The following is a 27679-nucleotide window of genomic DNA, read 5'->3' on the forward strand; positions in this document are numbered from 1 at the left end:
ATTGTTCGTTCAAATATCAGACGCTTGCATAGGTTCCAGAGTAGCGCCTGTACTAAGCGATATTTACCTCGGGAAGATAGGTATAGCTCTAGTTCAAAAATGAAAAAAAAATCACACCATTCCGATCTTTAGGTATGTGGATAATTTTTTGGTCTTTGTTGAAGACACCGATTAAACAAAAACTTGATCGCGTACCAAATGTACTCCATGAGCTTGGTCAAGGCCTTCGGTTTACTTATGAAACCCCAAAAGAAAGTCAAATTTAGATTTTGGATATCCTGTTGAGTTTCATAAAAGGTCACATTTTCTGGTTGTACTACCAGTCAGCCCCTTCCACACTTGTAAGAAGAGGCATAGTAGTTTCCTGCTTCAAGTCCGCTTTAACAAAAAAAAATGTTCAAAAATTGACGTTAGCTTCACTTTCCAGATTCAAAGCATTCGGGATTCAGGACACCCAGACCCGATAATCTCATAAGCAGGTGATAGTTTAATAAAATCCGTTAAAGGGCCCATGAAACGAATTTTGGGCTTGCATCAAGGAATTTAGACTGGGATTTTTCTAATAGCATATCGTTTATTGGGCAAAAAAAAATAACGTAGAAAGTCAAAAGCCTGACTTCCAATACAAAAACTTGAAACCCCACAGGGGACTATTTCGTACCTCCTTCCCATCGAAAGCTCTTTGCCTTTTCGCTGTGACACATACCCGGTACCCAAAGCGCATCACCCGGTCCAAACGCACGTCACTCGACACCGGACCTCACTTATTCCCTTCGCCCCCACGCCCCCCCCCCCCCCCCCTAGCTGATAGTGCGGTGGAAGCCATTCGCTTGCCGGACCAATCAGCCGCCTTCCTTTCATCACCTGCCCTCATTTTCTGCGCGCGGGTATGCGCGAGGGAGCGTGACTGCGTGGCAAAAGTGTGGCTGGTCCAACGAGGTATAGGGCATTAGAGTGATAAACTGGCAGCTGAAAGTGACCCCCAATTGACCGCCGCCATGTTGTACAATTTTGACCACTAGACACGTGACCAGGCCAAATCTATGACGTAAGCAGACCAAATCTCTGGCGTCAACGATAAGATGGCAGCGCCCAGTGCGTGTCGGAAGCGTTGTGGGCGTTGATCGGAGTGTGTAGATTTCGTGAGCGGAATTCAGTTTTTGAGGGTTTTGTGTGCTCTCCCGCGTAGGAATAACGTGAAGCGCGAGGGAATGAGGCTTTTCTTTTTTACTTAATTCAGAGTAAGCCAGATTCGGTCCCGTGCTTCTCGTACGGGCTCGGATCACTACCTCGGACATCGCTCGGTCGTTCGAGTTTAAGTAAAATATCCGCAATCGTTAACCACGGGAGCTCCTCCATAATCGCTGAGTCGAAGGATACGTCGAACCCATCCGGAACGCGGAGTCTTAAGGTATGTAGGACGGAACCAGAACGCGGAGTTCTAACGGTACGGCGGACGTGCCCGGGCAATTTTCTTAGCTCGACCGTCAAGATTCGCATTTGAAGCAGCGAGTGAAGTGTTGAAATCTCCGAACTGCTCGGTGCTGAGCTAACTACGGACCACTTCACTATGTGATCCGTAGTGACGTGAAAAAGACCGACGGCGGTCACTCCGGGCGGACGGCGGCTCCCGGCCGCCTGCCAGGTGCCTTCTGTGAAGGGGCGACAGTCGTGTAAGCAGTACTGTACCAGCTTCTCTTATAGTTATGTTGTTTTCGAGCAGCTTCCCGATCACTAAACCCCGCAAACGCGTGCCGAAATTTCAAAAGGTGTCTGCCAACCTGGAAAGCCTTGAACTCCCAGGGAATTTCGGATCATCTGGGAAAGTCAGGGAATCATTCAAAAAGTGGGCTAAATAAGGGAAGACGACTAGTGAAAGCGGCATGGCGGTTGCTCGTCGGCACGGCCATGCTGAATGACATTGCCGAAATGTCATCCTTCGACTCAAAAACTCAAGGAATTTGATCAAAATAGTCAGGGAAAAACTTGAAAATGTCGGGGAATTTGAAATCAGTAGTTTGTTAGACACAATGTTTGATTCTCTTGGCACTCCACGCGTTTTTACACACGACAGGCACACGCCCGTGTATCACACGGCAGCCAGGCCAAGCGGCTGCCAGCCACTTATGTAAGGTCGATAAAACGCAAGCGTGCAACGCTTTCGGACTGCTGTAAATACACCAGCGGGAGCGTCCGGCCGCAGTCCGACTGCCCACGCTAGGACACCCGACACAGACTCCGCGTCCTGGGTACGTCTGACGTATCTTTAGATTTTGCATCCTAGGTACGTCAGACCTATCTTTAGACACAGCGCCTGATAATAGTAGTGAATAGGGTCACGTTCAGTGCGCAAGTCACTTTATTACACTCGGAGAGCGGAATTCCATTCCCGTTGCGCAGGTAGTTCCCGAGCTAGGCATGCACTTGAAGACTATGTTTCACTCTTTCATAAAGCGAGCCTTGAGGGACCCCTCCGCCCTTGTGCACCCATTCGCAGGTCGTGTCGCCTTTCCTCACGTAACTCCCGCAGGTTCAGTGAGTTGCCGAGCCACTGCAGCCCTGGCGTCGCTCGGTACATACAAGAGGCGGCTCACGTCGGTCGTCCAGCAGCGTACTGGAGGGACGCAAAGCTAGCAGCCTCCTTGGTGCACGCAAGACGAGGCTGAGCAGAGCTCCAAGCTCTTCTGACGCACATGTGCACTCCAAGGAGACCGGTGTTGCACCCCGATTCCTAGAGATGTGGTCGCACTGGCAGTCTTGTCGGTCCCTGGGGGCCGTCGAGGAGTGCCAGAAAGCAAAATTCCATCCTTCATGCGCAGGTAGTTCCCCAGCTGGTCACTTCCTTGACGACGTCGCACCCTTTCTGGAAGCAAGCTTCGGGATGCTCTTGTGCACCCATTTGCAGGTCGTGTCGCCTTTGCTCACGTAACTCCCGCAGGTCCAGCGAGTTGCCGAGCCGCTGTAGCCCCGGCGTCGCTGGTCGTGCATCCTGGTCCTGGTCGTGCATCAACCACCGCTACCCATTTCCGCTGAGTGCTTCGGTGTGGTAGCTTGACGTGCTTTCGCAGAAAGCTGTATGCCTTTGCCGAGTAAAAATGGAGCGTGAGGGCAAACTTGCGCACATCCTCTGTACATGCGTTTTTGTTGCGCCTGACTCTTTTTAAGACGAGGTTCCGCATTGTGTTGGTGAATGCATTGTCAAGTATGTCAACTGCTGGCTTAGGAAGTCGTTTCCTCAGTTCACGGAGCAGCGTGTTCAGCTTCCTAATCCTGGCCGTCTTCCGATTGATCTTCTTCTTTGCCTGTTTCAACAGTTTCCTCGCCTTCTGCAGCTTTTGCCTACTCGTGGCCAGGACCCTGTGCAGTCGTGGTGACACAGCTGCGTACGAGTGGTCACCGAAGGAAGTGTTGCGTCGCTTGAACACAGCTTCAGGGGGAGTCTCTGACGTCGTAGCCTGAGAGGGGGAAGTAACAAGCTTTACATTGCTTCCAGAACCAGCAGCAGCTTGGGCCTCTCCTGGGGTTGGCTGATCAGTCGTCGATCCAGGCTGCCTCTCTGGAGGGTGAGACCTGTCAGCAGAACAACGAGCGGTGACATTCAAGACTGCCTGTATTCCACAAGACTGTGTGCCAGGGCATGCATTCTTGGCAGGTTATACTGTGCAGTGTGATATGTGACCACACCTTTTATGCGTTGGCCAGAACTGGCACTGACCCACAAAAAGGGGGTGCTGGGAGTTCTGGCTTATGAATAGGGTTCCATGTTTTGGGTGTTTTTTAATTTGTGAGTATTACCTGGCTCAGTGAGCAAAAGAAGAGCCGTGATCAAAGGGTGCAGCCAAAAGCTGTAACCAAAAGCTGTGTCCAAATGCCGTGACCAATGCGACGCAATCCAAGGAAAAAGAAAATAAGAGAAAAACAAACAGCTGTGCTCACGTTATCATTTTCGTCATGTGACTTAATTATTAATCACGTGATCGAACAAAAAATAAACCTAGAAATAAATTATCCCCTGCCCGGTTTCGAACCTAGGCTCTCATGATCGCAAAACTAGTGTGCTATTCATTGGGTCAACCTTGCTCATTGACTCGGCCAAAGGTAATGCTCACGCATTCTCACATCATGAAAGAAAGCTGAGGTGCTCTCGTAGTTTTATTTTTTTAAAAATGGGGGTGATTATTTGGTGCTTATTTGTTCTCTCGAATTTTGAGCTTATCAATGTCTTTTTTTGATATCGACTAAAACTCGGAGTGTCACGGTACTTATGTGGTAAAAGCAAATGCATATCTGTGGCGTTTCTAGGAGACACAACATGATATGCACTACTCATTGCTAAATGGAGCACATAAAAACAATTTCCAAAGAAAAAGAGCAGCCTCGCAGACAGTTCAGTGCGGTCGGTGTTGTGGTTCAACGAAAGTACAGACGTTTATCAAGGTTCCCTGCCGTGGAAAGTGCAATTTCTCTTCAAAGCAAGCTCAATTCGAGTTCTTTCGGTTTTTGCAGATTTCAAGAAAAATCGTTTGGAGGTCATATTTTTATGTATATCAGTATATACTGAAAACACGTAACCCACTTATGATTGAATGATTGTAAAAAGCATACAGCATGCCATGGAATTATTATAATGGTGGTGGTTGAAATTGTTGCAAAGAACCTGAATGTTTTACTCGAACCTATCAACTTGATCCCAGAGATGCCACTTTTCTAGTGATTCGTTGACCACCACTTTCAGATACAAGAGACACACCTTTGCAAGTTGTGCAACTAGTCGCCCGAAGTATCTGAAAACTGGAGCTTGTTACTTCCCCCTCTCAGGCTACGACGTCAGAGACTCCCCCTGAAGCTGTGTTCAAGCGACGCAACACTTCCTTCGGTGACCACTCGTACGCAGCTGTGTCACCACGACTGCACAGGGTCCTGGCCACGAGTAGGCAAAAGCTGCAAAAGGCGAGGAAACTGTTGAAACAGGCAAAGAAGAAGATCAATCGGAAGACGGCCAGGATTAGGAAGCTGAACACGCTGCTCCGTGAACTGAGGAAACGACTTCCTAAGCCAGCAGTTGACATACTTGTCAATGCATTCACCAACACAATGCGCAACCTCGTCTTAAAAAGAGTCAGGCGCAACAAAAACGCATGTACAGAGGATGTGCGCAAGTTTGCCCTCACGCTCCATTTTTACTCGGCAAAGGCATACAGCTTTCTGCGAAAGCACGTCAAGCTACCACACCCAAGCACTCAGCGGAAATGGGCAGCGGTGGTTGATGCACGACCAGGACCAGGATGCACGACCAGCGACGCCGGGGCTACAGCGGCTCCGCAACTCGCTGGACCTGCGGGAGTTACGTGAGCAAAGGCGACACGACCTGCAAATGGGTGCACAAGAGCATCCCGAAGCTTGCTTCCAGAGAGGGTGCGACGTCGTCAAGGAAGTGACTAGCTGGGGAACTACCTGCGCAAGAAGGATGGAATTTTGCTTTCTGGCACTCCTCGACGGCCCCCAGAGACCGACAAGACTGCCAGTGCGACCACATCTCTAGGAATCGGGGTGCGACACCGGTCTCCTTGGAGTGCACATGTGCGTCAGAAGAGCTTGGAGCTCTGCTCAGCCTCGTCTTGCGTGCACCAAGGAGGCTGCTAGCTTTGCGTCCCTCCAGTACGCTGCTGGACGACCGACGTGAGCCGCCTCTTGTATGTACCGAGCGACGCCAGGGCTGCAGTGGCTCGGCAACTCACTGAACCTGCGGGAGTTACGTGAGGAAAGGCGACACGACCTGCGAATGGGTGCACAAGGGCGGAGGGGTCCCGCAAAGCTTGCTTTATGAAAGAGTGAAACATAGTCTTCAAGTGCATGCCTAGCTCGGAAACTACCTGCGCAACGGGAATGGAATTCCGCTCTCCGAGTGTAATAAAGTGACTTGCGCACTGAACGTGACCCTATTCACTACTATTATCAGGCGCTGTGTCTAAAGATAGGTCTGACGTACCTAGGATGCAAAATCTAAAGATACGTCAGACGTACCCAGGACGCGGAGTCTGTGTCGGGTGTCCTAGCGTGGGCAGTCGGACTGCGGCCGGACGCTCCCGCTGGTGTATTTACAGCAGTCCGAAAGCGTTGCACGCTTGCGTCTTATCGACCTTACATAAGTGGCTGGCAGCCGCTTGGCCTGGCTGCCGTGTGATACACGGGCGTGTGCCTGTCGTGTGTAAAAACGCGTGGAGTGCCAAGAGAATCAAACATTGTGTCTAACAAACTACTGATTTCAAATTCCCCGACATTTTCAAGTTTTTCCCTGACTATTTTGATCAAATTCCTTGAGTTTTTGAGTCGAAGGATGACATTTCGGCAATGTCATTCAGCATGGCCGTGCCGACGAGCAACCGCCATGCCGCTTTCACTAGTCGTCTTCCCTTATTTAGCCCACTTTTTGAATGATTCCCTGACTTTCCCAGATGATCCGAAATTCCCTGGGAGTTCAAGGCTTTCCAGGTTGGCAAACACCTTTTGAAATTTCGGCACGCGTTTGCGGGGTTTAGTGATCGGGAAGATGCTCGAAAACAACATAACTATAAGAGAAGCTGGTACAGTACTGCTTACACGACTGTCGCCCCTTCACAGAAGGCACCCGGCAGGCGGCCGGGAGCCGCCGTCCGCCCGGAGTGACCGCCGTCGGTCTTTTTCACGTCACTACGAATCACATAGTGAAGTGGTCCGTAGTTAGCTCAGCACCGAGCAGTTCGAAGATTTCAACACTTCACTCGCTGCTTCAAATGCGAATCTTGACGGTCGAGCTAAGAAAATTGCCCGGGCACGTCCGCCGTACCGTTAGAACTCCGCGTTCTGGTTCCGTCCTACATACCTTTAGACTCCGCGTTCCGGATGGGTTCGACGTATCCTTCGACTCAGCGATTATGGAGGAGCTCCCGTGGTTAACGATTGCGGATATTTTAATTAAACTCGAACGACCGAGCGATGTCCGAGGTAGTGATCCGAGCCCGTACGAGAAGCACGGGACCGAATCTGGCTTACTCTGAATTAAGTAAAAAAGAAAAGCCTCATTCCCTCGCGCTTCACGTTATTCCTACGCGGGAGAGCACACAAAACCCTCAAAAACTGAATTCCACTCACGAAATCTACACACTCCGATCAACGCCCACAACGCTTCCGACACGCACTGGGCGCTGCCATCTTTTCGTTGACGCCAGAGATTTGGTTTGGTTACGTCATAGATTTGGCCTGGTCACGTGTCTAGTGGTCAAAATTGTACAACATGGCGGCGGCCAATCGGGGGTCACTTTTGCCTGATGAACGGTATACTAGTTTATCACTCTAAGGCCCTCTACCTCGTTGGGCTGGTCAAACGAGCGCGTAGCTTCCACAGCACTGTCAGCTTCGGGGTGTATGGAGGGAGGAAAGCAACCTTTGTTCGAGTTGTGAGCGACGGGCTAATCTTCTAGGAGGAGAATGGCGGTCTCCCAGGTACACAAACGACTGTCCGAGCAAAAGGCGACTCCCTCCTTTTTCTGGAACTGTTTTGTACAGTGCGCGATTTGTAGTTGAGGAGGAAAACTAAGGCAGGAAAATAATAAATATTGTTTCATGACCCCTTCAAGATTACTTCCAATCTAATCTTAGAAGAACTAGTTAGAAAAAAAAAAAAGAAACATCTTGCGAAGGAACACCGCAAAAAACTTCGGCAGCTGTAAATAAACACACACGACAGGACGGCGCTATACAAACAACTGTTGTTTCATACACAAAAAAGAAAGGAAGAAAACACGAAGCATCTTAATCAGAAGGAAGAAAACACGAAGTATCTTGATCAGAAAAAATGAACACCACAGACGCGCCAACCAGGCAGCATATTATGTCAAGATAGGCTATATCAGAAGCTACGTAATGCCTTTCATAGTTGATCAAAGGTAAAGCCCATCAAAGGTATCCGAATTATTTTCCAGATAAAGCCAGTGAGGGTTCACTGATGCATCTCCCGTCAAGTTCAGAAATAAAAAAAAAAAATACCTCGATGATTTTCCTTGTCACTCTGTCTGTATATTTATCCAAAGCAATTACTTTACTAAAATTACGCTGGCATTTTCACTCCCTGCAGTGCAAAGGTAGCAACCCCCCAAAAGTGGCTTTGGGTGAAAACGAATGTTCGATAGGTCTCTCATTTAAAAAGCTGGCCCGTCTACCTGTAGTGTGTATACCGCAACGAGGTAGAGGGGCTTAGAGCGATAAACCGGGGTTCCGGTCTGCACTCGAAAGTGACCCTCATAAGGCGGCTGCCATTGTACGCAAATTTGACCACTCGTCACATGACGAAACCAAATACGTGACGTCACAGGAAAGATGGCAGCGGCCATGCAGCGGCTGGCCCCAGCTGGGCCGGAGCTTGTTGGATGCTTTGCTGGTTGTCGTTCGTCTCGGCGAGTTAATTTCAGACGCGGAAACCGTAATATGAGGCCGGTAGAAAGCGACTTCAGAGTTCATGGTGGTGTTTGACGTAGGAATAACGTGAAAATACGGAGGAACGGTGTGCATTTCGCTAGTGACCGACGGGGAAATTGTCACAAAAGAGACAATCTGCCCTACGTTGGTCGGACCTCGGATTGAATCGAATACCGCTAGAATAAAATTTAAGACTAGGTTTCGGTGCTCTCGTTGACCATCGCAATCTTCGTGGTCTGCAGCGAAGCGTGTGCAATCTATTTGGATACACAGTTAGCGACAAAAATTGCGTGAGTCGTGCTTTGCAGTGTGCAACCGTGGTGCAGCTTCGTTGAAATGACCGAAGGCTCACTTTGGTTGTGCGGGGCACCGGAGAGCTGCCTTGAAGCTGGTAGTTCTCGTGCCGTGTTAATTGATGCTGTGCTGCTTCCCAAATTGTTCCGGCGTAGATGTGTACTTTCACGGAGCACAGGTGTTGCAGTTGGTATTGATTCCGCTGGTCTGTCGCACGCTTCGTCGACACAAAATTTCATCATCACTCGTTACGCGAATTGCAAGCCGTATGGACATTTCATTGCTCGTGTTACCTACCTAGTCCACTCGTTCACGCCGCTTTGCGACGACAGTCTGCAGCGGCTCATGACCGGAAGAGTGGTCCCACATCCATTTCAGTTCAGTTCGTCCACGGGAGATGCCAAACTCCGAGGGAGAGAATTTATTCGGACAGAATGCCACTAAAGCAATGCAGCTTCTTTAGTAGTCAGGGCAGTCTCTCTTCTTTCAGTTTTGTTATATTGTCACGGATGCTTGCTCCAGTCCTATCGTTTACTAATATTTACTATTCTCGAAAGTTCCAGGGCATGCTCAGCTGACATCGTATCTTCTGGTAGAGGTGCTGAGTACTTTACCCATAGCCCTTCACTCAGTGTGCACCTTGGCGGCCCCTCAGCCGAGTTGCCCAATAATAGGACAAGGGTGGCGGACTACCCCGCGTCTTAAACCCCCGGCGAGCCGTGAACCAAGTCCTATCCCGAGCCCAGCAGAAAGACCGCAAGACGAGCAAGTACCACAAGGACGAACCTCGAAAATACACCACGAAGAACCTGCAATCCGAGTCGGCCGCCACGTACCAGCAGGAACCACCGGAATTCGGTCTTTTACCAGAAAAACCGAAGCTGACTAATCCAACAATGACAAACCTGTAGCAGCGAACCGCGTCCACTCCCACCATTGTTTGTATGCCCGTCGCACCTCACACTCCGACGCCCTTTCATGCATGGTATATGAAGACGTCGAGGGCTGGATTGAACAATATGACCATGTTGCCCGCCACGGTGGGTGGACAAACAACCAGCTCCTGCAGAACATAAACTTCTCGTGGAAGAAACTGCCAGGCACCGGTTTGAGAACCACGAATCCTCCTCAATGTCATGGGAAGTTTGCAACATCGAGCTGAAGTGCACGTTCATCAGCCAACATTGCCGAGAGAGAGCCGAATTCCAGGACACGGCCCCAACAAGAGCGTCACTGCCTTCGTGAAGGATGTTTTGCGCCTGATCGAGCACCCACGCAAACCCTGGTGCTACAGAGGACCAGAAGCTAAGAATCCCATGCCCCTCATGTGAGGAACAGCACATTCGGCAGCTTTGTCCGCAGCCTCACGACAACAGTCGAAGGATTCATATCACCGAAGCTTCCAACATTGAGTGTACACTGCAGGCCCGAGCCTGTCACTATCAGCAACTCCCCAGCGTCTCGACACTTGAGTCATTCAGCTGCAACTTCGACGCCAGACTCCCAAGCATCCGCAACATCATCCACATTGTTGTCCGGGAGTTCAGGAAGCTACTTTCTGCCATCAGCTGCCCAGCTTTTATTTTGAATGACGAGATTGTTTCGAAACAAGTTCGACAGGCATTTCAACTGAAGACTTCTTCGAGCAAAGCGGCATCTGATGAAACGAGGGCGACTTATGCCACAATGTCACGACGTCCACCACCGGCTACCGTTAGTGTTAAATGCCAATTCAACGAGACACCCCAACGCCAAAGCATTCCCGACATCGCAAAGAACCAGCGTAGGTTCTCGCTGAACAAAGTACACCGAGGAAAACGGAGGTGCTGCAAACGGTCGACCGAAAACCACTCTGCTACCACTGCATCAGGCCGATCATGTCTACTGGAGATGCCCGTACCAATGAATTGGCCTGCAAGGGTTTCTGCCGAACGACCCTCGACCACGTCTCGAGGAGCGTCCACGGGACATTGAGGATTATCTTCGGCGGCCTTTGCCCCTGGTGCTGACATAACCCCGAAGCTCCTGATCCTCATCCCTCCGATGGGAGGTAAGCACGACAAAGCAGGTGAGCAGCAATGCAAGGACAGTTGATTTGATGTTGTTTGCCGTCCAAGGACAATACCTAACAATTTGCTGACACCAATTATTTGTGTCCACGCAATGAAGCACACAATTTCCAGCTTTGACGGAGAATGCCGCGGAGTGACTTGAAGAAATAGAATGGTTGGTTGTTCTCAAAAGTGGACATCAAGCATCACCAGACTTCACTTTGCCACACGAGACTTACGCAAGTTGCAGTGGTCGCGGGAAGTAGAAAAAATCGCCATTACGAAATGGAAGTGAAATGGCTTGGATAACAAACAAACACTGTTGCCTGTTGCCAGCCATCAAGTCAACACTACAGCAAAAAGCACAGCCACGTAAGCACTACATGCCCGAGCTTGCTGTATTGACGCGGAGAACTAGCAGAAAAATTTGCGGATTAGAAGCCAGCTCTGCAGGTTGTGGAGATCTGGCTGCCCTTTCCCGCGCCGAACCACCGGACCCCAATTTCCGGCAACCTGCACTGGATGCCTCCAACATGCGTCATGCCTCGGGGGGCCGGCCATGGCCTCGCGCAGCACAAGGTCCGGCTGGACCACTCCCCTAAGCCGTCTGACGTCACGGGACTGGCTTCCCAGAAGAAAGGACCCAAAGCTTGAAAAGGGGATGCCGGACAAAGGGAGGCCCTTTTGGACGGCAGCGCTCTCAAACGGTGGACACGGAGAAGCGTGCAGCGGTGACAGGAGACGAAGACGCTGGCGCGGGATTTGGCGGGAGACGCACGCAGGCGCGGGGAAAGTGCGAGCACTACGTCGAGTGGCGGACTCGACATACGGACCGGACAGCGACACTGGACGACGACGCCCCCATGACGTGGTGCGGACGACCACCGCTGGGACTCGGAGAAGCTGTTGTGGCAGCGGACTCTCCCCCAACCTCGCTGATGACCGTCCCCCAATCCCGAAACCCCCCCCCCCCCCCCCCCCGGGCAATGAGTGAGTGAATAAACCCTTTAGCCGAGAGCGAAGTATCGCAGTGTCATTTTCATCCGGAGACAGGGTCTCTGGGAATCGGAGCTAGAAGGTGCCCGCAAGGTTCAGTGCATTAAATATCAATGGCCGCACATGACCTATAATTACAAGACGGCATCTGTCGGTCAAAGTTGCCACTCGACCAAACTGAACACCGACATGTCAGGAGCGTCATCCGACAAGGAGCACAGTTACTACGACTGAACGCCTGACACAAGACTGTCGCAGAAAGAACTCGTTATTGAATTATTTCCAAAGAATCAATAATTATGTAATTAAGTGCAAATAAACATAATTGATACACTAACCAGATAAATATATTTCCGCTCGCCTTTACGCCCTCAGAGTCTCTACAGAAAGAATTCTGTTCATCGCACGTGCTGGACCTTTTGAGGACACCTAAATCTCGGACCCCTCAATATTAACGGGACCATGAAATGACCTTTTTACTTTTTCCAGATAACTTTTACATTAAACCGTCAATGTTCACTGAATGCCGAACAGGCATCCGTTTTTGTCTCGGTTTATTAACTTCTACACAAAAAATTATTGAAATATCGACTTTTTCATTCTCTCCAACTGACCGCAAAACAAGCCGTGACGTAGGCCGTTTCCGGAACCGGAAGTTCTCTCGGCAGTAGGAGAATGGGAGTGTTAGCGGCAACGAGTTGGGGTGCGCCGGTAGGTTTTACTGCGCTGATGTCACCGACGTATTTCCTGAATCGGCGCCTCTCATCGCCGCATCGCAGCTGAGCGAAATTCAATGAGATATGTTTCGCTACAGCGACAGCATGGGACTAGTCCCATACGCCGGTATGCCTGTTGGGAAGTGCAGCGAGTCTTCCGGTGAAGACTCCAGAAGTCAACCACCCTGTCATTGTTGGCAGAAGGGCCGGCCCGTGTCAGTCGTTTGCAAAGCGACGTAGATGGCGTTTTTCGCGGCCTCGGAGATGCAGGAGCGAGCCGACGTTAAAAAAGATACGTTTGAACTACGAGTGTCAGTAAGAGATACGTAAATACCTGCTTACACTCGGAGCGGACGCGCGCGCTTGATGGAAGTGCTGTATTCGCGTTGTTTGTAAGCGCTTCGGGACCGTTCTTTTACGATTGCAACTCGATACTGACGCGACACTCGGCAAAGAAAGGTTGGACCGGGGTTGTACGTATACCTCCCACGAACTGTTATAGCTCGACAGTGACGTGCAGTCTGTCAGAATAAAAATGGCATACCAATAACAAAGTGTACATACCGTGTTACGAAGGTACTCCATACGGCGTTTATTTCAGCTCTATATGACACAAAACAAGAAGATAGAATCGACGAGAGTCCCTTTTCGACGAGTGTTCGTCAACACTGCCTCGGAAAACAAGGGGAAGAGATTGACCTCACCTCTTAATCTAGAATTGAGGTCAGTGATCAAACTATAATACGGGAAGGGTCCACAAGGGTCGCGCGGGCATATTCCATTTAGCACGCCAGCCGGTCGTAGGCAGACGATCTTGCGACGAAGCAACGCAGCGCCGAGTCGGAATGCCTGCTAGGCCTATATTCTGAGCATCTCGCTTCGTCGGAGTCGGTGGATCCAGCGTTCTTGTTCGTCGTGGTCTGTTTTAAGTACTGTTTTCTTGCTGCTTGAAGTCGGCACGCGCGGGAAGAACACGTAGAAAAGTAAACGTTCAGTCAGTCAGAGTTTTGAGAGGAAGGAAAACAAAGAAAATAAATGTTCGTCGGTCGCCGCCAACCAAGTAACTGTCGGCCCTGCCCTACTGCGCACGCGCAGTAGTTGCTTCGTTTACCACACGATAGATGGCGCTTGGCTCTCAGCATTATCAAATTTGGCAATTTTCGCCACACATCTCTAATTATGCTACAAAATGTGGATCTGAATATTATTTAACAAAACTTTTAGGAAACATTCGCCGGCTATTTATTGTTTACGATCGCGGTGCTGGTGAGGTAGGCTCTTACCCAATAGGCGACCTGGATTTGGCTGACGTGCTCCATTTCCGCGGATGCATCGTAGTGAACAGGCGAAGGAAGGAAGGCGCAAAAGAGTCCAGTTTTATTTTAAAAGTTCTATAGCAAATAATTTTTTTTGGCTCCCTATTTTTGTGTTTTTGTGTTTCTTTTCACACCTTTTACGACGTGCGGTGGATGAAACTCGATTTTAAAATCATTTCATGGTCCCTTTAATTGATGGGACATACCAGACTGGCAGACTGATTGCATTGGGCTGCACTCGCTCCATTTCTCCTGAACATGTGGCGCATCCGAAATCTAACTCCAGCGATATGAAAATGTTGTTTATTAATTTATTCCCTCCAAGGGCCTTTGTAGGCATTGGAGAGGGGACACTTAAAGCTACACACATGATAAAATCAAAGCACACGGACATTAATGAGCACCAACCTGGCTCAGCTACCGAAAATAAATATTACACTCGTAAGAAATAATTATTGCTGCAAGTTGTTCAGTGCAAAAAACAAACACACCTCTAAGCATCTAGTTTAATAGTATGGATGCATTGTTACATAACAGGACACTTTCTATACGTATGACACAATAAACCCTTTGCGAACCCCATCAAGCAACACATAAGTGACCAATTTTTGTTGGCGTAAAGCATACGAATAGGCCCCAGTTCACGTCGAAGACTAATGCAGCATTCGAGTCCAATAGGCGCTGAGCCAAGTTCACATTGATGGCTGACATAACATTATTGTCGAACGAATGCCCAAAGTATGAAGGCCTTGGGTATTTAAAGTAGTTGTTACTGTAATCCGTTTCATCACAATTTGGCAAACATCGAAGGCTACAGTCGGTCAGTCAGTATGTACGTCGGAGAGAGGCGCATGACAACATATCATCACAGTGCTCATCTGCACAGATTTGTCACACATCTTCACTTCGTCTCTCCGATTGGGTTGAGGGGGCTGTGGCGGTTGCCCTTTTCCAAGTTATGGTGAAACAAAGTATAGGTGTCCCACACTTCTGAAAAAAGTCTATTGAAGAGATACAAAGAGATGGTGGAAGTCAACATTTTTCAACTTTCTCAGGAGCTTCCTCGCTAAAAGTTGCTGCGATTATGCAGTTGCCTAGGGCTGAAACAAATTTCCCTAGGCCCTACGTCCGACGCATACATTTCGCGTCGATTCTCAGACATTCCAACGTTCAAACAAAGCTAAGAGAACGCGAAAATATTATGCTAAAAGCACTCAAAGTTCTATCGATCCTCGAACACATCCGGGAATCCGAGCACCGGTACGGCGATACGGCTGATGCTGTCTCATAGGTGGTAATATCCAGATGATCCAGAGCGATCTTGCGCAAAAAAGGTATAATGTCTCATTCCTTCATATTTTCACATTATACCTGCGACAGCGAGCACGAAGAAGGCCGAAGTCGACGGAAAGCAGCTGCCCATTGCAGCTACCGCGCAGCGAACAAACTCGCATCCGCCAGCTCTGGGCGCTGCCATCTTACCGGTGCCGTGACGTTACCGTTAAGATGGCAGCGCCCAGAGCTGGTACTTTTTGGTTTTCGCATAACATCAACGTAAACGTACCGCGAAGGAAATTTTATACGGCTGAGTGATTTTATAATATATATAAAGAGCGTGTTTGGGGCTCTCCATTGACATAAACAATATTGACGTAACCCAGTAGATCGCCAGTGTTTCATTTTTAAAGTTCATCAACAACAAACCGAGGGGGCTTTTTTGATATTTTTACATAAAAAAACGCCTGAAATTCTTTCATGGCATTAGAGCCTTTTGACTGTACTTACAGAGTACAGATCTCCCGCCGTAAATTAAAAATCCAAGGCGGGAGATCGAGCGAAACATCCGACCCACGACGGATGTGAAAAACACTGCTTTCCGCCGCGGCCTCTTTTAAAATTCGTAAGTTGAGAACGAAAAATCGACAAACTTGCGGTTTGTGGCTACTGCGTTTTTAGAGACGACGCCATAACATATATCTTTTCCAGCGAAATTAAAAATCTCGACCTTCTTGCCTGCCCGATTTGATTTGAAATCACCTATATATATATAGAGAGAGAGAGAAAGTACGAGGTCCAGGGCTTGGCTGCCGAGAGTTTGTATAGAATAAAGGGCCACTTCAAAAACTTGACTCCTTTACTTAAACGTTTCGACCCGCCTCGGGTCGAAACGGCTAGGTAAAGAAGTGGTTCTTTATTCTATATTTATATGTGTGTGTGTGTAGCGTGGTTAAAGTCACCAGGCTCGATCTAAAATGGACCGTAAAAATCAATGCCTGCACGTTGCAATCTAAACTTTTCGTCAGAGGTGCATTTCACAGGTCGGTTTTTTCTTGTAAAATAAAAAAGCGTAGTTCTCTTTCTGTGAAAAATAAGGCTAAGAAACTTGCCTGGGTCAACGGCGGGTGGCGACGCAGACGATCAAGTCGAGGTGCGTGGTGTGTTTGACGCTCCTATTGATAGATGGCGCTACCTCCTTGTTTCGGTCAGAGCTCTGGTTTCGGTTTGCTTTCAACGAAATATCGAAAGTGCCCGCGTCGACCGTGATTTATTGACACCAACATAATCATTTTTTTTGTACCCTTCCTTTGGCTTGAAAATTAATCCAGTCAATGTTAGCAAAACTTCAAGTAACAAAAATAAAAGAAAACGTGGTTGCATAACGACAACGTTTGCTGCCGGCGGATTTCGTCTGCGTGTCGTCTGCTTTCTTTCGTCGGTCGATTGCATCCTCGGACGCTGCTTCCGAGACCTTTTTTTGTCGCGGTTGGTGGGAAAACAGCCACAATGCGTCACTTTGGACGCTATTTAGACCGCACTTTTGAGACAGGGGAGGATGCCAAAGCAAACTCCAGATAAACAGCAATTAATGGCTCTGTAAAGAGCCTGTCAGCAGAAGCCCGCGGTTTTCGCGGTTGTCGAAGCCGCTGGTCATATATGCAAAATAGATAAATATGTGGTTCTCGTTGTCTTCAGTCCACATGTCCACCTCGGACTTGGAGGCACTTGTGCAGTCTTCGCTCTTAATCTCTGAGGCTGCCTCCCGCATGTTGTCCGTGATCGCATCGTAGACGGATTGAATGCGCTCTTTTAAATCCGTCATCGTGCGCACGCAAACTGCTTAGACCTGGGCTTTCACGAAACCCCAAGCAAAATAATCACTAATTGTCAGGTCAGGGGACCGTGGGGGCCAGGGCATTGTCAGTGACCCTCGAGCCATCCAGTTGCCGGGAAAGGTTCTGTCAGCCAGTCTCTCACTGCGGTGTCGTATTGCTGGAAGATGCACACCTGCCTTTGCATGTGCGAAGCTTCCAGCTCTGGGAAGACGTCCTGTTCGAGCATGCGAAGGTAGGCGTCGCCGGTGACCGTGCCCTCAAAAAAGAATGGACCGACAACGCCTTCCCTCCAAAGTCCACACCATACTACGACCTTTGGTGACTGAACAGCCTCTTCAATGATCCAGTGGGGGTTCGTCTCGGACCAGCAACGGTTGTTCTGCTTTTTCACGTGCCCATCCAGATAAAAAATAGCTGCGTCTGTGAAAAGCAGAAACGGAAGCTGGTTCCTGTTTATGGAGATGCGCCCAAGTTCGTCTACGCAGAACTGCTTTCGCCGTTCATAGTCATCTGGCTGCAGCTCGAACAGAACCTGTGGCTTGGACGGATACATATGTTGGCGGATCACCCTCCAGACAAAACTTTTACAGATACCAAGTTAACTTCTGACTTGTCGCACGGACAGGCGTGGGTTCAATGAAAAATGCCGCAAGCACGGCGTGACGTTTGTTCTGCTGTGGCGACCTCTCTTCGAGTACTCGCAGCCTGGTCTGCACAGTGCTCTCCGTGTTGAATCGATGTACCCAGCGCATAACAGTCCGACGGGTGGGTGGACGCGTACGAAAAGTGGCTCGAAACTTCGATCTCACTTGCCTCATACTTCTGGTTTCTGTGAACCAAAGGACTACCTGTGCCCTCTCTTGGACCGTCATGTGACGCCTTCTGGCTGTTTTCTAACCAACCACGACAAAAAAAAGGTCTCGGAAGCAGCGTCCGAGGATGCAACTGACCGACGAAAGAAAGCAGACGACATGCAGACGAAAACCGCCGGCAGCAAGCGTTGTCGTAAAAGAAAACGCAACCGCGTTTTCTTTTATTTTTGTTACTTGAAGTTTTGCTAACATTGTCTGCATTTATTTTCAAGCCAAAAACAGATTACAAAAAAAAAAAAAAAAGATTATGTTTGCGCCCATAAACCACGGTCGACGCGGGCCAATACCACCTAGAAGACAAGGCCTGCGCATGACGTTTCGTTAGTAGATCTCCGACCCGCCCCAAGCGGCAAACACCCCGAAGCTTGACGAGAGTATGTATGGGCCGCTTCAGAACTACGGCTGCGTTCCAAATGTTACCCAAACAGATCCAAGTTACTCCGACGGGTCGTGTCACGTGACAAAACAGATATTGAAAAACACTGGACGCGGGTAGGTTTTAGAACGCCAAGGTTTAAACACCTTATCCTGGAGTAAGATCGAGTACATTTTGGAACACCGCCAACTACGTCGCATTCACTTGCGGCCACAGCCATAGAGTAATCTACACAAGGTAAAGAGCGGACACTCCCATAGGCCAAAGCGGCCCATTTAGCTGGCAGGGAGCGCACCCAGTGGCCGTCGTAGTCCCCAACTGAATGAATGGAGTCACAATAAAAATACTTACCGGATGGATAGATATATAGTTTGGCGTAGTGTATTGGGCGGTAGCCTGCGCCATCTGGTTTGCCGCGAGTTATGTTTTTCCTACTATTCCCGCATGGTAAATTTAAGCTGTAATTACTTCACACGTATGTACGATTCCTAATGCGGACAACTAATGGACAATACTATATACAGTTAACACTGACTTTACAAGCCAGGAAACCCATGTAGGTTTGTGCTGTCCAGAAGAACACCACCAGGGAGTAATCAACACAGTTTATTTTCGCAACAAAAATATGGTGGGCAGTTTGTGCCTCGTATATATACCAAAACTACAAAACATAAGCACCGTGCATCAAGGATTCACAAACAATACATCCTACAAAAAAAATGACAAGCATATTATGGCATGCATGAAAATCTTATCAAACAACTGGAATTACAATGTTACAACTGCAATTGGATTGCAAGCCTGTTTTGTGTTCTCAAGCATGTTTCATGGAAGGTGCACCACACACATAACATATGCAGCATCAGCAACACATACTAAAAAAAAAACTGGCCATGCAGTATCAAAGCTCGTTGATCCAATGCAATTTGTATGCAAATAAAACGCTCAGCAGAAGAAATCTGAAATGCACGATGACCACAATGAGAAAAACAGACAAGTAAATGCCTAAACAAGATTGCCACTTGTATAGACCTTCTTAGTCTGTGACATAGTCATTAAATAACCCTAACACAGCCTGAACTACAGAATTAAAAATACCTTGCTCCTGCTGATTTAAGTGACAATAATGACCAAAATAACAAGAACTGAAAGCCAACCGACGGTCTAATACAGTTTTTACGTTCATGTCACGTTTAACATGTCACATTTAACATGTAAGGTTTACCATGACCACTACCATAACAAGCGCACATGAAATGGCTGACAAAAGACTGCTAAATCAGACTGGTGCCCGGTGTACCTGCGACCCACTCATCACAAATGATTCCACCAAGGCTTGGCATGCAATCTGCACTGCCTAATTAGGGGCTGTACGACACGAGAGCGCACGACACAAGAGCGCAGACGGGAGAGCGCGCGACAGGAGAGCGCTGCGACACGAGAGCGCACGACGGGAGAGCGCCGCGACACCAGAGCGCACGACGGGAGAGCGTCGCGACTCGAGAGCGCCTGCCATTAGAGCGCGCGTCACGAGAGCACATGTGCGCGCCTTGTTTTCTCGAATCGAACGCCTTACGTCATTTTACTGGCTGAGCACGCAGACCTGTGGGAAGTCTAAAAAATACAATTTCCGCAAACTAGTAATGAAGACGCAAGATACAGAGTTTCGGAAATATAGTTGTTTATCAATTTCCGTTCCATAGTACTAAAAAAAATTTTCAAAGACTGAATGATTGCGCGACACCGCGGAGGTACTCTAGCATGCACCTTTGGTCGTACTCTTCAACCAGCTTGCTCAGATTCTTTGCTACGCGGACGTAGGTGGCCTTGCTGCTCCTTTGAGGCTCTCCGCGAAGTACATCTGCCAGCTTCTGCTCTGTCAAGCTCTGCTCCCTTAGGAATGCGGCCACTAGCTTGTACGTGTCCGGATGATGCAGCCCCAAGGACTTCTGGAATGCATTGTGCCAGGACTCGACGTGGTTGTTGGTCCTCGGGAGCCCTTCGGTGATCCGTTCGTAGCAGCTCCAGAAGTCATGCGGGAAAAGTGCTGGCCTACGCGAGCGGCTCCTTCCGATGCTGGAGCCCACGTACGTCCTCTCGAAGTAATCGAACATTTTGTTGAGGCCGTCGTCTGTTGAGGGAGCATCGTCTTGGAGCTCTTCCAGTCCTGGACACAAACAAACGCAAAATGCTGATAATTACAAAAGCAATGTACATAAATTCTTAAACTAAGACCAGATTTAACGAGAACCAATCCAGACAAGTAACGGAAATCAGTCTTGCACGACGTTGATATGACAACGAGGCTGGCAACGCACGAGGCCTTGCCCGCCAGTACTAAAAATTCTCTTTACCTCGCGCAATGTCACCGGGTCGAACAAACGCCAGTGCCGGTATCATGCTCACTCTTCTTCGGAAGTCACCGTCCTCACGATATCTGCGTAGAAAATTTCATACCTGAGAGGTCAATAATTACTTGTTATTTTGACTGATTTACCTGACGATGAGGTGCTCCTCCTGCATCCGACGAACAAACGACTGTTTTAGGTGGAAGAAGCAGCCCGTCACTTTGGCTGTCGGGAACACCGACTGAAAAGCTCGCTTGGCCGCCACTTCAAAATCCATCATTAACGTCTGAGGTGACAGTCGGGGGCAAAGTTCCTTGAGTGTCCTGAAAACGCGCCCGTAGGCTTCCTGGCTCCGTTTGGTCATCAGGCAGTAAGTAGACTAGCGGTAGCACCTTGCCATGAACAAGTCCGTGGATGGTACAGACCTGCAAAGTAAGGGCGCACTATTTTGGAAGCGACCCGATGAGATGGAAGCGTCGCACTGTAGTCACATACAAATTTTTAGAACAAAAATTTAAAGCCGCCAGGTCTTACATATGTAGAGCAACATAGGCGTGCGTCGTACCTGATGGAAGAGCGACGGCGAGACGTCGAAAGTGCCATCGGCGAACCAGTCAGCGTACTGGCTGAGGAGTCGAAGGTTCTCGTCCGTCGCAAACATGAATAGGCGACCTTTGTCTTGTGCGCCAGAGTCATACAGCAAGAACGATCGCCCGTCTGGAAGCGATTCAAGCCAGCTGGGGAGGTCGATCTCGTGAATATGCTGTGGAGCAGGCAGCGGCATGATTAAGGCGCGGCGTGCCCTTTGTGCTGAGCGGGCCAATGCGCTTACCGAGGGAAGCTTCAGCCGCTCAGAACCTGTAATTAAATTGTCAATTTTCTGCACTTAGGAACACCACGAAAGTATTTGGGGCTGCTGGAGAGAGAGAGTGAGAAAACAAACTTTTATTTTTATCCTTTTTAGTTTAGGTCGTTGTCTATAAATTTATAGGATTCCTTGCGATGACGACGACCACGATTATCTAAAGAACTTGTTTAGTTAGAATCCTGGTGAAATATCTCTGCTTACTTGTTAGGCCACTGGTAGCTTGCGCAATCATCATTCGCGGTTGATAATCGGTTGTCCTGGCTTTCTCCTTGACCGCAGCAATCACTTCCTCTGCCCGACAGACATCGGGATTCGGCAGGTGACCCTGGTGCTCGCCGGTGGTCTGCGCAAGTGTGCAGATATATTAAAAGTATGTTATTATAAAAATGGCACACTGAAGGCGACTCGGTGGTGGCACTCTGAAGGCGGCGTACGTAATAGCTCAATCGCATAATCGAGTTCTGACAAATCAAAAATTCTAGAGACAGAAGTTTTATGGTACAATAACCGTTTGCTTACCTTGACGAGGGTCAGTGCACTGTCCCACCCCGCTGTTGTGGCTCGACCGCTGCAGCTTTTTTTCGAGCACCTCCATGTCCTCTGTCCGGTGTTCTCGTTCAGTCTATCCAGGCGATAGGAATAACCATTGTGTTGCAAAAGTGGATGATCTTTCTTGGACTTTGTGATCGATAGCATTTCCACGTCCAGAACAGCACTCCGTTGGAAGATCCGACTTAGTCGTCACGAACGCCCGCAGTGCCCAGCTCCCCTTTTATATTCGCCTCTATACCCACGGTTGACGATTGATTAACCTTGGAAGGGTTTCTCCCAATAACGGTAGGTGTTATTGGTGGACAGTTTGACCTTTGTTACGTATGAACAAAGGCCGACCGACATGGAAGTTGTAACCCCTTTCACCGTATCTCCAGAATCGTGTCCCGGAACTTCGCGTGTGCCTCCTTAGAAAATTCGGGTTAAACCTGAACGTTTAAATTAACCCGCTTTCCAGTGAAAGAACACACAGGTTGTCCTCTCCAATGCTTGTATTTCTTTCGTTCAGGTTTAGTGCGACGAAGAGATCGTCTTTCCATTGTTCTCCAAAGTTATTTTCGAACCTGTGAAAAGAAGCAGCCCTTTGTTCAGAGATAAGTGGAAAGGGAAAAAGGTCTTAGGGTTCACGTTCTCATGAACTCCATTCAATTTTTCAGTGTCAAACGTTCTTCAAACAATACAGTTAATGTCCAGGCGAGCTGGGGATAGTTAATCATGATGTGCAAACGCGAAAGTGAGGCGGAAAATTTGGACACCATGAAGCCGAAGAAAAACTACAGAAGAAGACGTCTCTAACGCAGCTAACCCGTTTTTAGCGGGACCAAAACGTTTTACGGAATATGACCTTGTCCTTTTTGTTTTTCTGTGTGTCCGGTAATTGCAAAGGGTAGGTCCGCGGAATGTTTGGTTACATTTTACGGCGTTTAGCCGTACAATTGTATTTTTTAAACTTCCCACAGGTCTGCATCCTCAACCAATAAAATGACGTAAAAATCGTTCTATTCGAGAAAACAAGGCACGCACATGCGCTCTCGTGACGCTCGCTCTAATGGCAGGCGCTCTCGTGTCGCGACGCTTTCCCGTCGTGCGCTCTGGTGTCGCGGCGCTCTCCCGTCGTGCGCTCTGGTGTCGCGGCGCTCTCCCGTCGTGCGCTCTCGTGTCGCAGCGCTCTCATGTCGCGCGCTCTCCCGTCGGCGCTCTCGTGTCGTGCGCTCTCGTGGCGCCCTTCCCTAATTAGGTACATCTTACAAGGTGTCTACCCAATGACTTTTCCAAAGTCCATGATTTTTCCAGGTTTCCCTTGACTATTTTGATAAAATTTCCTGGCTGTTCCTTCGAAGGATGACATTTCGGGCAATGTTATTCAGCAGAACCGTGACGACACCTGATCGCCGGGCTTCGTTCCGCACCACCGTGCCACTTTTACTCGTCACTTTCCCTGATTTAGCCAACCTTTTGACAGTTTCCCTGATAATTCCCTGACTTTTCCAGGTGATCCAAAATTCCTTGAGCATTTCAGGCTTGCCAGGTTGGTGGACACCCCTGATCTCAATCTCCTTCACGCTCCACATATGTGTAAAGCAGAAACAGTGTCCAAAAGAAAAGAAAGTTGCATCCGAGATGAGTGACCTAAGAGAGTATTAACAAAGGTCAATATGGAAACTTACACATTCCACATGACCACAATAGGAAAAAAACAGACATGACCATCTAAAAAAGCAGTCATTACAATAGACCAGTAGAGTGCAACCTACTGACTGCAAATAATCCCAAGAAATGGCTAGTGTGCAGTCTGCACGGCCCAATAAAATCCCAATAAAATTGATTTTACTGTTGCAGATATCTTATGAGATGCAACATAAAGGCTGAAACATCATCTTCTACCCACTGAACTTTGCAAGCAGTACACCAGAGACGCGAGAATGGAAGCGAACTTTATCCAAGTTTCTATTTACAAAACGGACATGCCAGCACACTCGAATTCGGCAAAACATTTTTAAAAACCGTGCACGACACTCTGGAGTGCAAAAATTAAAATCACCAACACGCGAGAGAGTTATGTACAATGTTTCACAAACACTTCGGAGGTGCGCTACACTTTCGATAACAGAAAGAAAGATTGACTCGAGCTGCTGAACAAGTGTGAAAGCTGCGCTTGATGGCACAGTCAAGTTGCCGAAGAGCTTGCCTGGGACGTGGTACGCTTTCAGCATCATAAAAAACTGATGTGGCTCATCAAGGTTACTGTGCTCATCTCTAAGCAAGTCAGGACAACAACAACCTTCTGCAGCCTTCTCAGTAAACATTTTAACAATGAAGCCAGCAACATAATAAGTAGCAGAGTTGTCAATAACATGGGACTCCTCATGGGCTGCCATCTCAGTGATGTTTTCCAAAGATGGAAAGTCGTCCTGTGGGACATGCTGCACAATATCCACGAGTGACTCGCTACTAAGTGAAAATGGGGACAACTCCTGGAGGAGGTCCGTCTCATCCTCCTCGACATTTCCCTTCGGTGACAGTGTGAGGAGCTTCTGAATCCCAATGTGTTTCAGGCCAGATATGAACTGAGGCACATTAGGATTCGAGTTGCATCCCTGCTTTTGTCTTATGTGTCCAAACATCTGTTCAAGTGGGTCTTGTTGAAGTCGACGCGTGAGGAGAAACTCAAAGTCGTAATTCTGGGAAACATCTTCCCACAGCAGCAAGACGGCTTTGATCGTAATTTGCCACCCGATGATAGTGTGTGGCTGACGTTTGCCTTCGAACTTCCAAGACGCAATCCATGGAAGCTGTTTTCCGAGAAATTCAACTAAATCCGGCTGCCCTTTTCGAATAGCATGGCGCAACTTTTGCTCCGTTTTCTTTGGACTGGAGCTATTCAAGCAATCAAACAGCTTGTCCATGCGGTCACAAAAATAAGCAGTTGACATGGCTGCTTCAGGCAGCTGTTTCGCATAGACAAGAGCTAAAAGCGCGACGCACACTGAAGCACTCAATACCTGGGTTGCCCGCTTAACCTTCATATTACTGAATGGTTTCTGGTAGATATGTCTTTCAGTCAACTTTGGCGCCAACCGCAGTCGCATCTCACGTGTGGAGTGGTACAGTTTCACAATATCTGCCCAGTCTACAATCTCATTTTCGATATGAAGCCTGTGGGCCTGCAGGTTGTTCCGAGTTGTTTTCACCAATAGGGGAACGTCGTAAATGAAGTAAACGCGTTCACGTTTTACGAAAAAAAAGGGCTGCGCCACAGAGACACCAAGTGGTTTGCTAAGCTTACATTGGAAGCCCCTTGGTCACAAATTACAGCTTTAACTGTAATTCCAATGTCTTGCAACTGCTCAGTGAGCGAGATCAACAAGTTCCGGATTACGGTAGATGGCGTAGACGTGTGCCCAATTGTATAAGCGACTGGTTGAACCCATCTCCGGGAAACTCCGGAAAGAAGGATAACCAGGGCTCTGTCGGCAATCGTTGAGGTTCGTTCGTAGCCATCATCCGTAAATCCATGAACAACATCTTGTGACACGTCATATGACAAGTTTTTTTTAACACTATTTCATCGAAGATGAGAGTGCGGACGCGATCGCGCTTACTCCATGATTGTGTTTTTGTAAAAATGGATGACATAATGCCTGGTATAATTCCAGGTGTCATTTTGACATCCGACAGCCATCTTCTTAGTGTGCGCTGAGTAGGAAGTGTGAGATAACGAGACAAAAAACGGTATGCCCGCGGCCCACGGAAGTTGAGATGAAGAGAAAACTTTTTCAACCATAACGGGAATCGTTTTCCCTTGCCCTTGGATTTCAATTTAACATGGCTTGACAGTAGGTGAAATACCTCGTCTGTCACGTGAGGGCGAATGATGTTGAGAGCTTCCGCAGCCGATCGAGGCATATTCTTCTCTTGCTTGCGCAGCCTTGCGATGGTCTTCCGGTACTTTGAAACCTTGGCCTGGAGACGCCTTATGATGTCCTTAGGTCTCGGCGCAGAACTGCGCAGAGGAGGCGTAGAAGTACCTGAAACGGGTAAAAAATAAAAATAACGAAATCAGAGCAGGTAAGCAGTTCTCCTTATAACCAGCATAGCCAACATTACCTTACAGTGACATAATCTGCAAGTAGATAATATGCCCCTAAACTACAAACAATTAGAAATCGTGGGAAACTGGGCTTTTGAAGCTATGTTTGCTAAATTTACATATTTCCACTGTATGCCTTGACAATACAGTACGTAAGGTATATTACAGGTTTTGCATGAAAAGCCCATCACCGGAAAAGTAGACAAACTAATACCCACCTTAACATGCATGAATTTTAGTTATATGAGTAGTAGCATATGGGCACAGGTGAACAAAAGAAATGGGACACTTACAAGCTCCAACTGGTTCAGAGGAGGACCATGTGGACGGTGTCACCGGTCGGAAATCCAAGGGCGAGCTGCGTGATGGGGCTGTAGCCTCCGTGGAGTCCGCGCCGCACGGTGAGGCTGTCGCTTCCATGGAGTCTGGAAAAATGTGTCTATTAGACCCAGGCTGTTGTTTCCAACACAAGTCCTTCCTCACCATGGGCAGCGGTTGAAGGTTCTTCGGGCCGGAAGCTGGAGGCTGTAGCCTCCATGGGGTCTGCGCCGCACGGTGGGGTTGTCGGTCCCATGGAGTCTGGAAATATTTGCCTATTAGACGCAGGCTGTTGTTTCCAACACAAGTCCTTCCTCACCATGGGCAGCGGTTGAGGGTTCTTCGGGCCGGAAGCTGGAGGCTGCACCGCATGATGGGGCTGAAGCCTCCATGGGGTCTACGCTGCACGCTGGGGGTGTCACTTCCATGGAGTCTGGAAAAATTTGTCTATTAGACCCAGGCTGTTGCTTCCAACACAAGTCCTTCCTCACCATGGGCAGCGGTTGAGGGTTCTTTGGGCCGGAAGCTGGAGGCTGCACCGCATGATGGGGCTGAAGCCTCTATTGGGTCTACGCCGCACGGTGGGGGTGTCACTTCCATGGAGTCTGGAAATATTTGCCTATTAGACGCAGGCTGTTGTTTCCAACACAAGTCCTTCCTCACCATGGGCAGCGGTTGAGGGTTCTTTGGGCCGGAAGCTGGAGGCTGCACCGCATGATGGGGCTGAAGCCTCTATGGGGTCTACGCCGCACGGGGGGGGGGGGGGGGGGGAGGGGGGTCGCTTCCATGGAGTTTGGAAAAATTTGTCTATTAGACCGAGGCTGTTGTTTCCAACACAAGTCCTTCCTCACCATGGGCAGCGGTTGAGGGTTCTTCGGGCCGGAAGCTGGAGGCTGTAGCCTCCATGGGGTCTGCGCCGCACGGTGGGCTTGTCGCTTCCATAAAGTCTGGAAGAGTTTCGTCTATTAGAAGTGAGGTTGTGAAGCCGTAGAAGCAATATTGTGTTTAAATAAAGTTTTACACAAGTAATATACTTTTCGTATATGGATAGTTAAATAAATCTTTACCTTTAGCTCTCTCAGCATCTGAATATGTCGATGGGCGAACTGAAGGCACAGCGGTTTTCATTAGCTTTGTTCGCCCAGGGTCCATGAAGTCAGGCGCTGTGAAGTGACTGCTGCAGACGAAATACTTCGCATGCAGCTCACTGGACGATTTTCGCAGAAGGTCGTCTCTTTTGGCATACCTCAGCCATGCCTTTGACCTGGAAGATGTAGTGAACTTCATTATTCTTTATTTTTGTTAAAAATAAAAT

At 48.6% G+C, this 27679-nt stretch overlaps 1 protein-coding gene, 1 long non-coding RNA gene and 1 other non-coding gene across 3 annotated transcripts; all 3 read right to left on the minus strand.

The window, feature by feature from the left end:
• Window positions 1-19783: 19783 nt before the first annotated feature.
• On the minus strand, window positions 19784-21200 carry LOC120847366. The gene is made up of 4 exons (XR_005798817.2): window positions 21102-21200; window positions 20686-20961; window positions 20543-20625; window positions 19784-20355 (listed from the first exon to the last, which is right to left on the minus strand). It is a non-coding gene; the product is annotated as an uncharacterized LOC120847366 (transcript).
• A 257-nt stretch (window positions 21201-21457) lies between these two features.
• Window positions 21458-22109, minus strand: LOC121836120. Its single transcript, XM_042290874.1, has 2 exons — window positions 21924-22109; window positions 21458-21747 (listed from the first exon to the last, which is right to left on the minus strand). The coding sequence occupies exons 1-2, from the start codon at window positions 22098-22100 to the stop codon at window positions 21559-21561; spliced, it is 366 nt and encodes a 121-aa protein (XP_042146808.1). The 5' UTR covers window positions 22101-22109; the 3' UTR covers window positions 21458-21558.
• A 4478-nt stretch (window positions 22110-26587) lies between these two features.
• On the minus strand, window positions 26588-27112 carry LOC121836122. The gene is made up of 3 exons (XR_006077786.1): window positions 27028-27112; window positions 26684-26797; window positions 26588-26625 (listed from the first exon to the last, which is right to left on the minus strand). It is a non-coding gene; the product is annotated as an uncharacterized LOC121836122 (long non-coding RNA).
• Between the last annotated feature and the right edge of the window lie 567 nt (window positions 27113-27679).

The sequence above is a fragment of the Ixodes scapularis genome, unplaced genomic scaffold, assembly GCF_016920785.2.
Source record: "Ixodes scapularis isolate PalLabHiFi unplaced genomic scaffold, ASM1692078v2 PGA_scaffold0__279_contigs__length_252992795, whole genome shotgun sequence".
Taxonomy (NCBI): Eukaryota; Metazoa; Arthropoda; class Arachnida; order Ixodida; family Ixodidae; genus Ixodes; species Ixodes scapularis.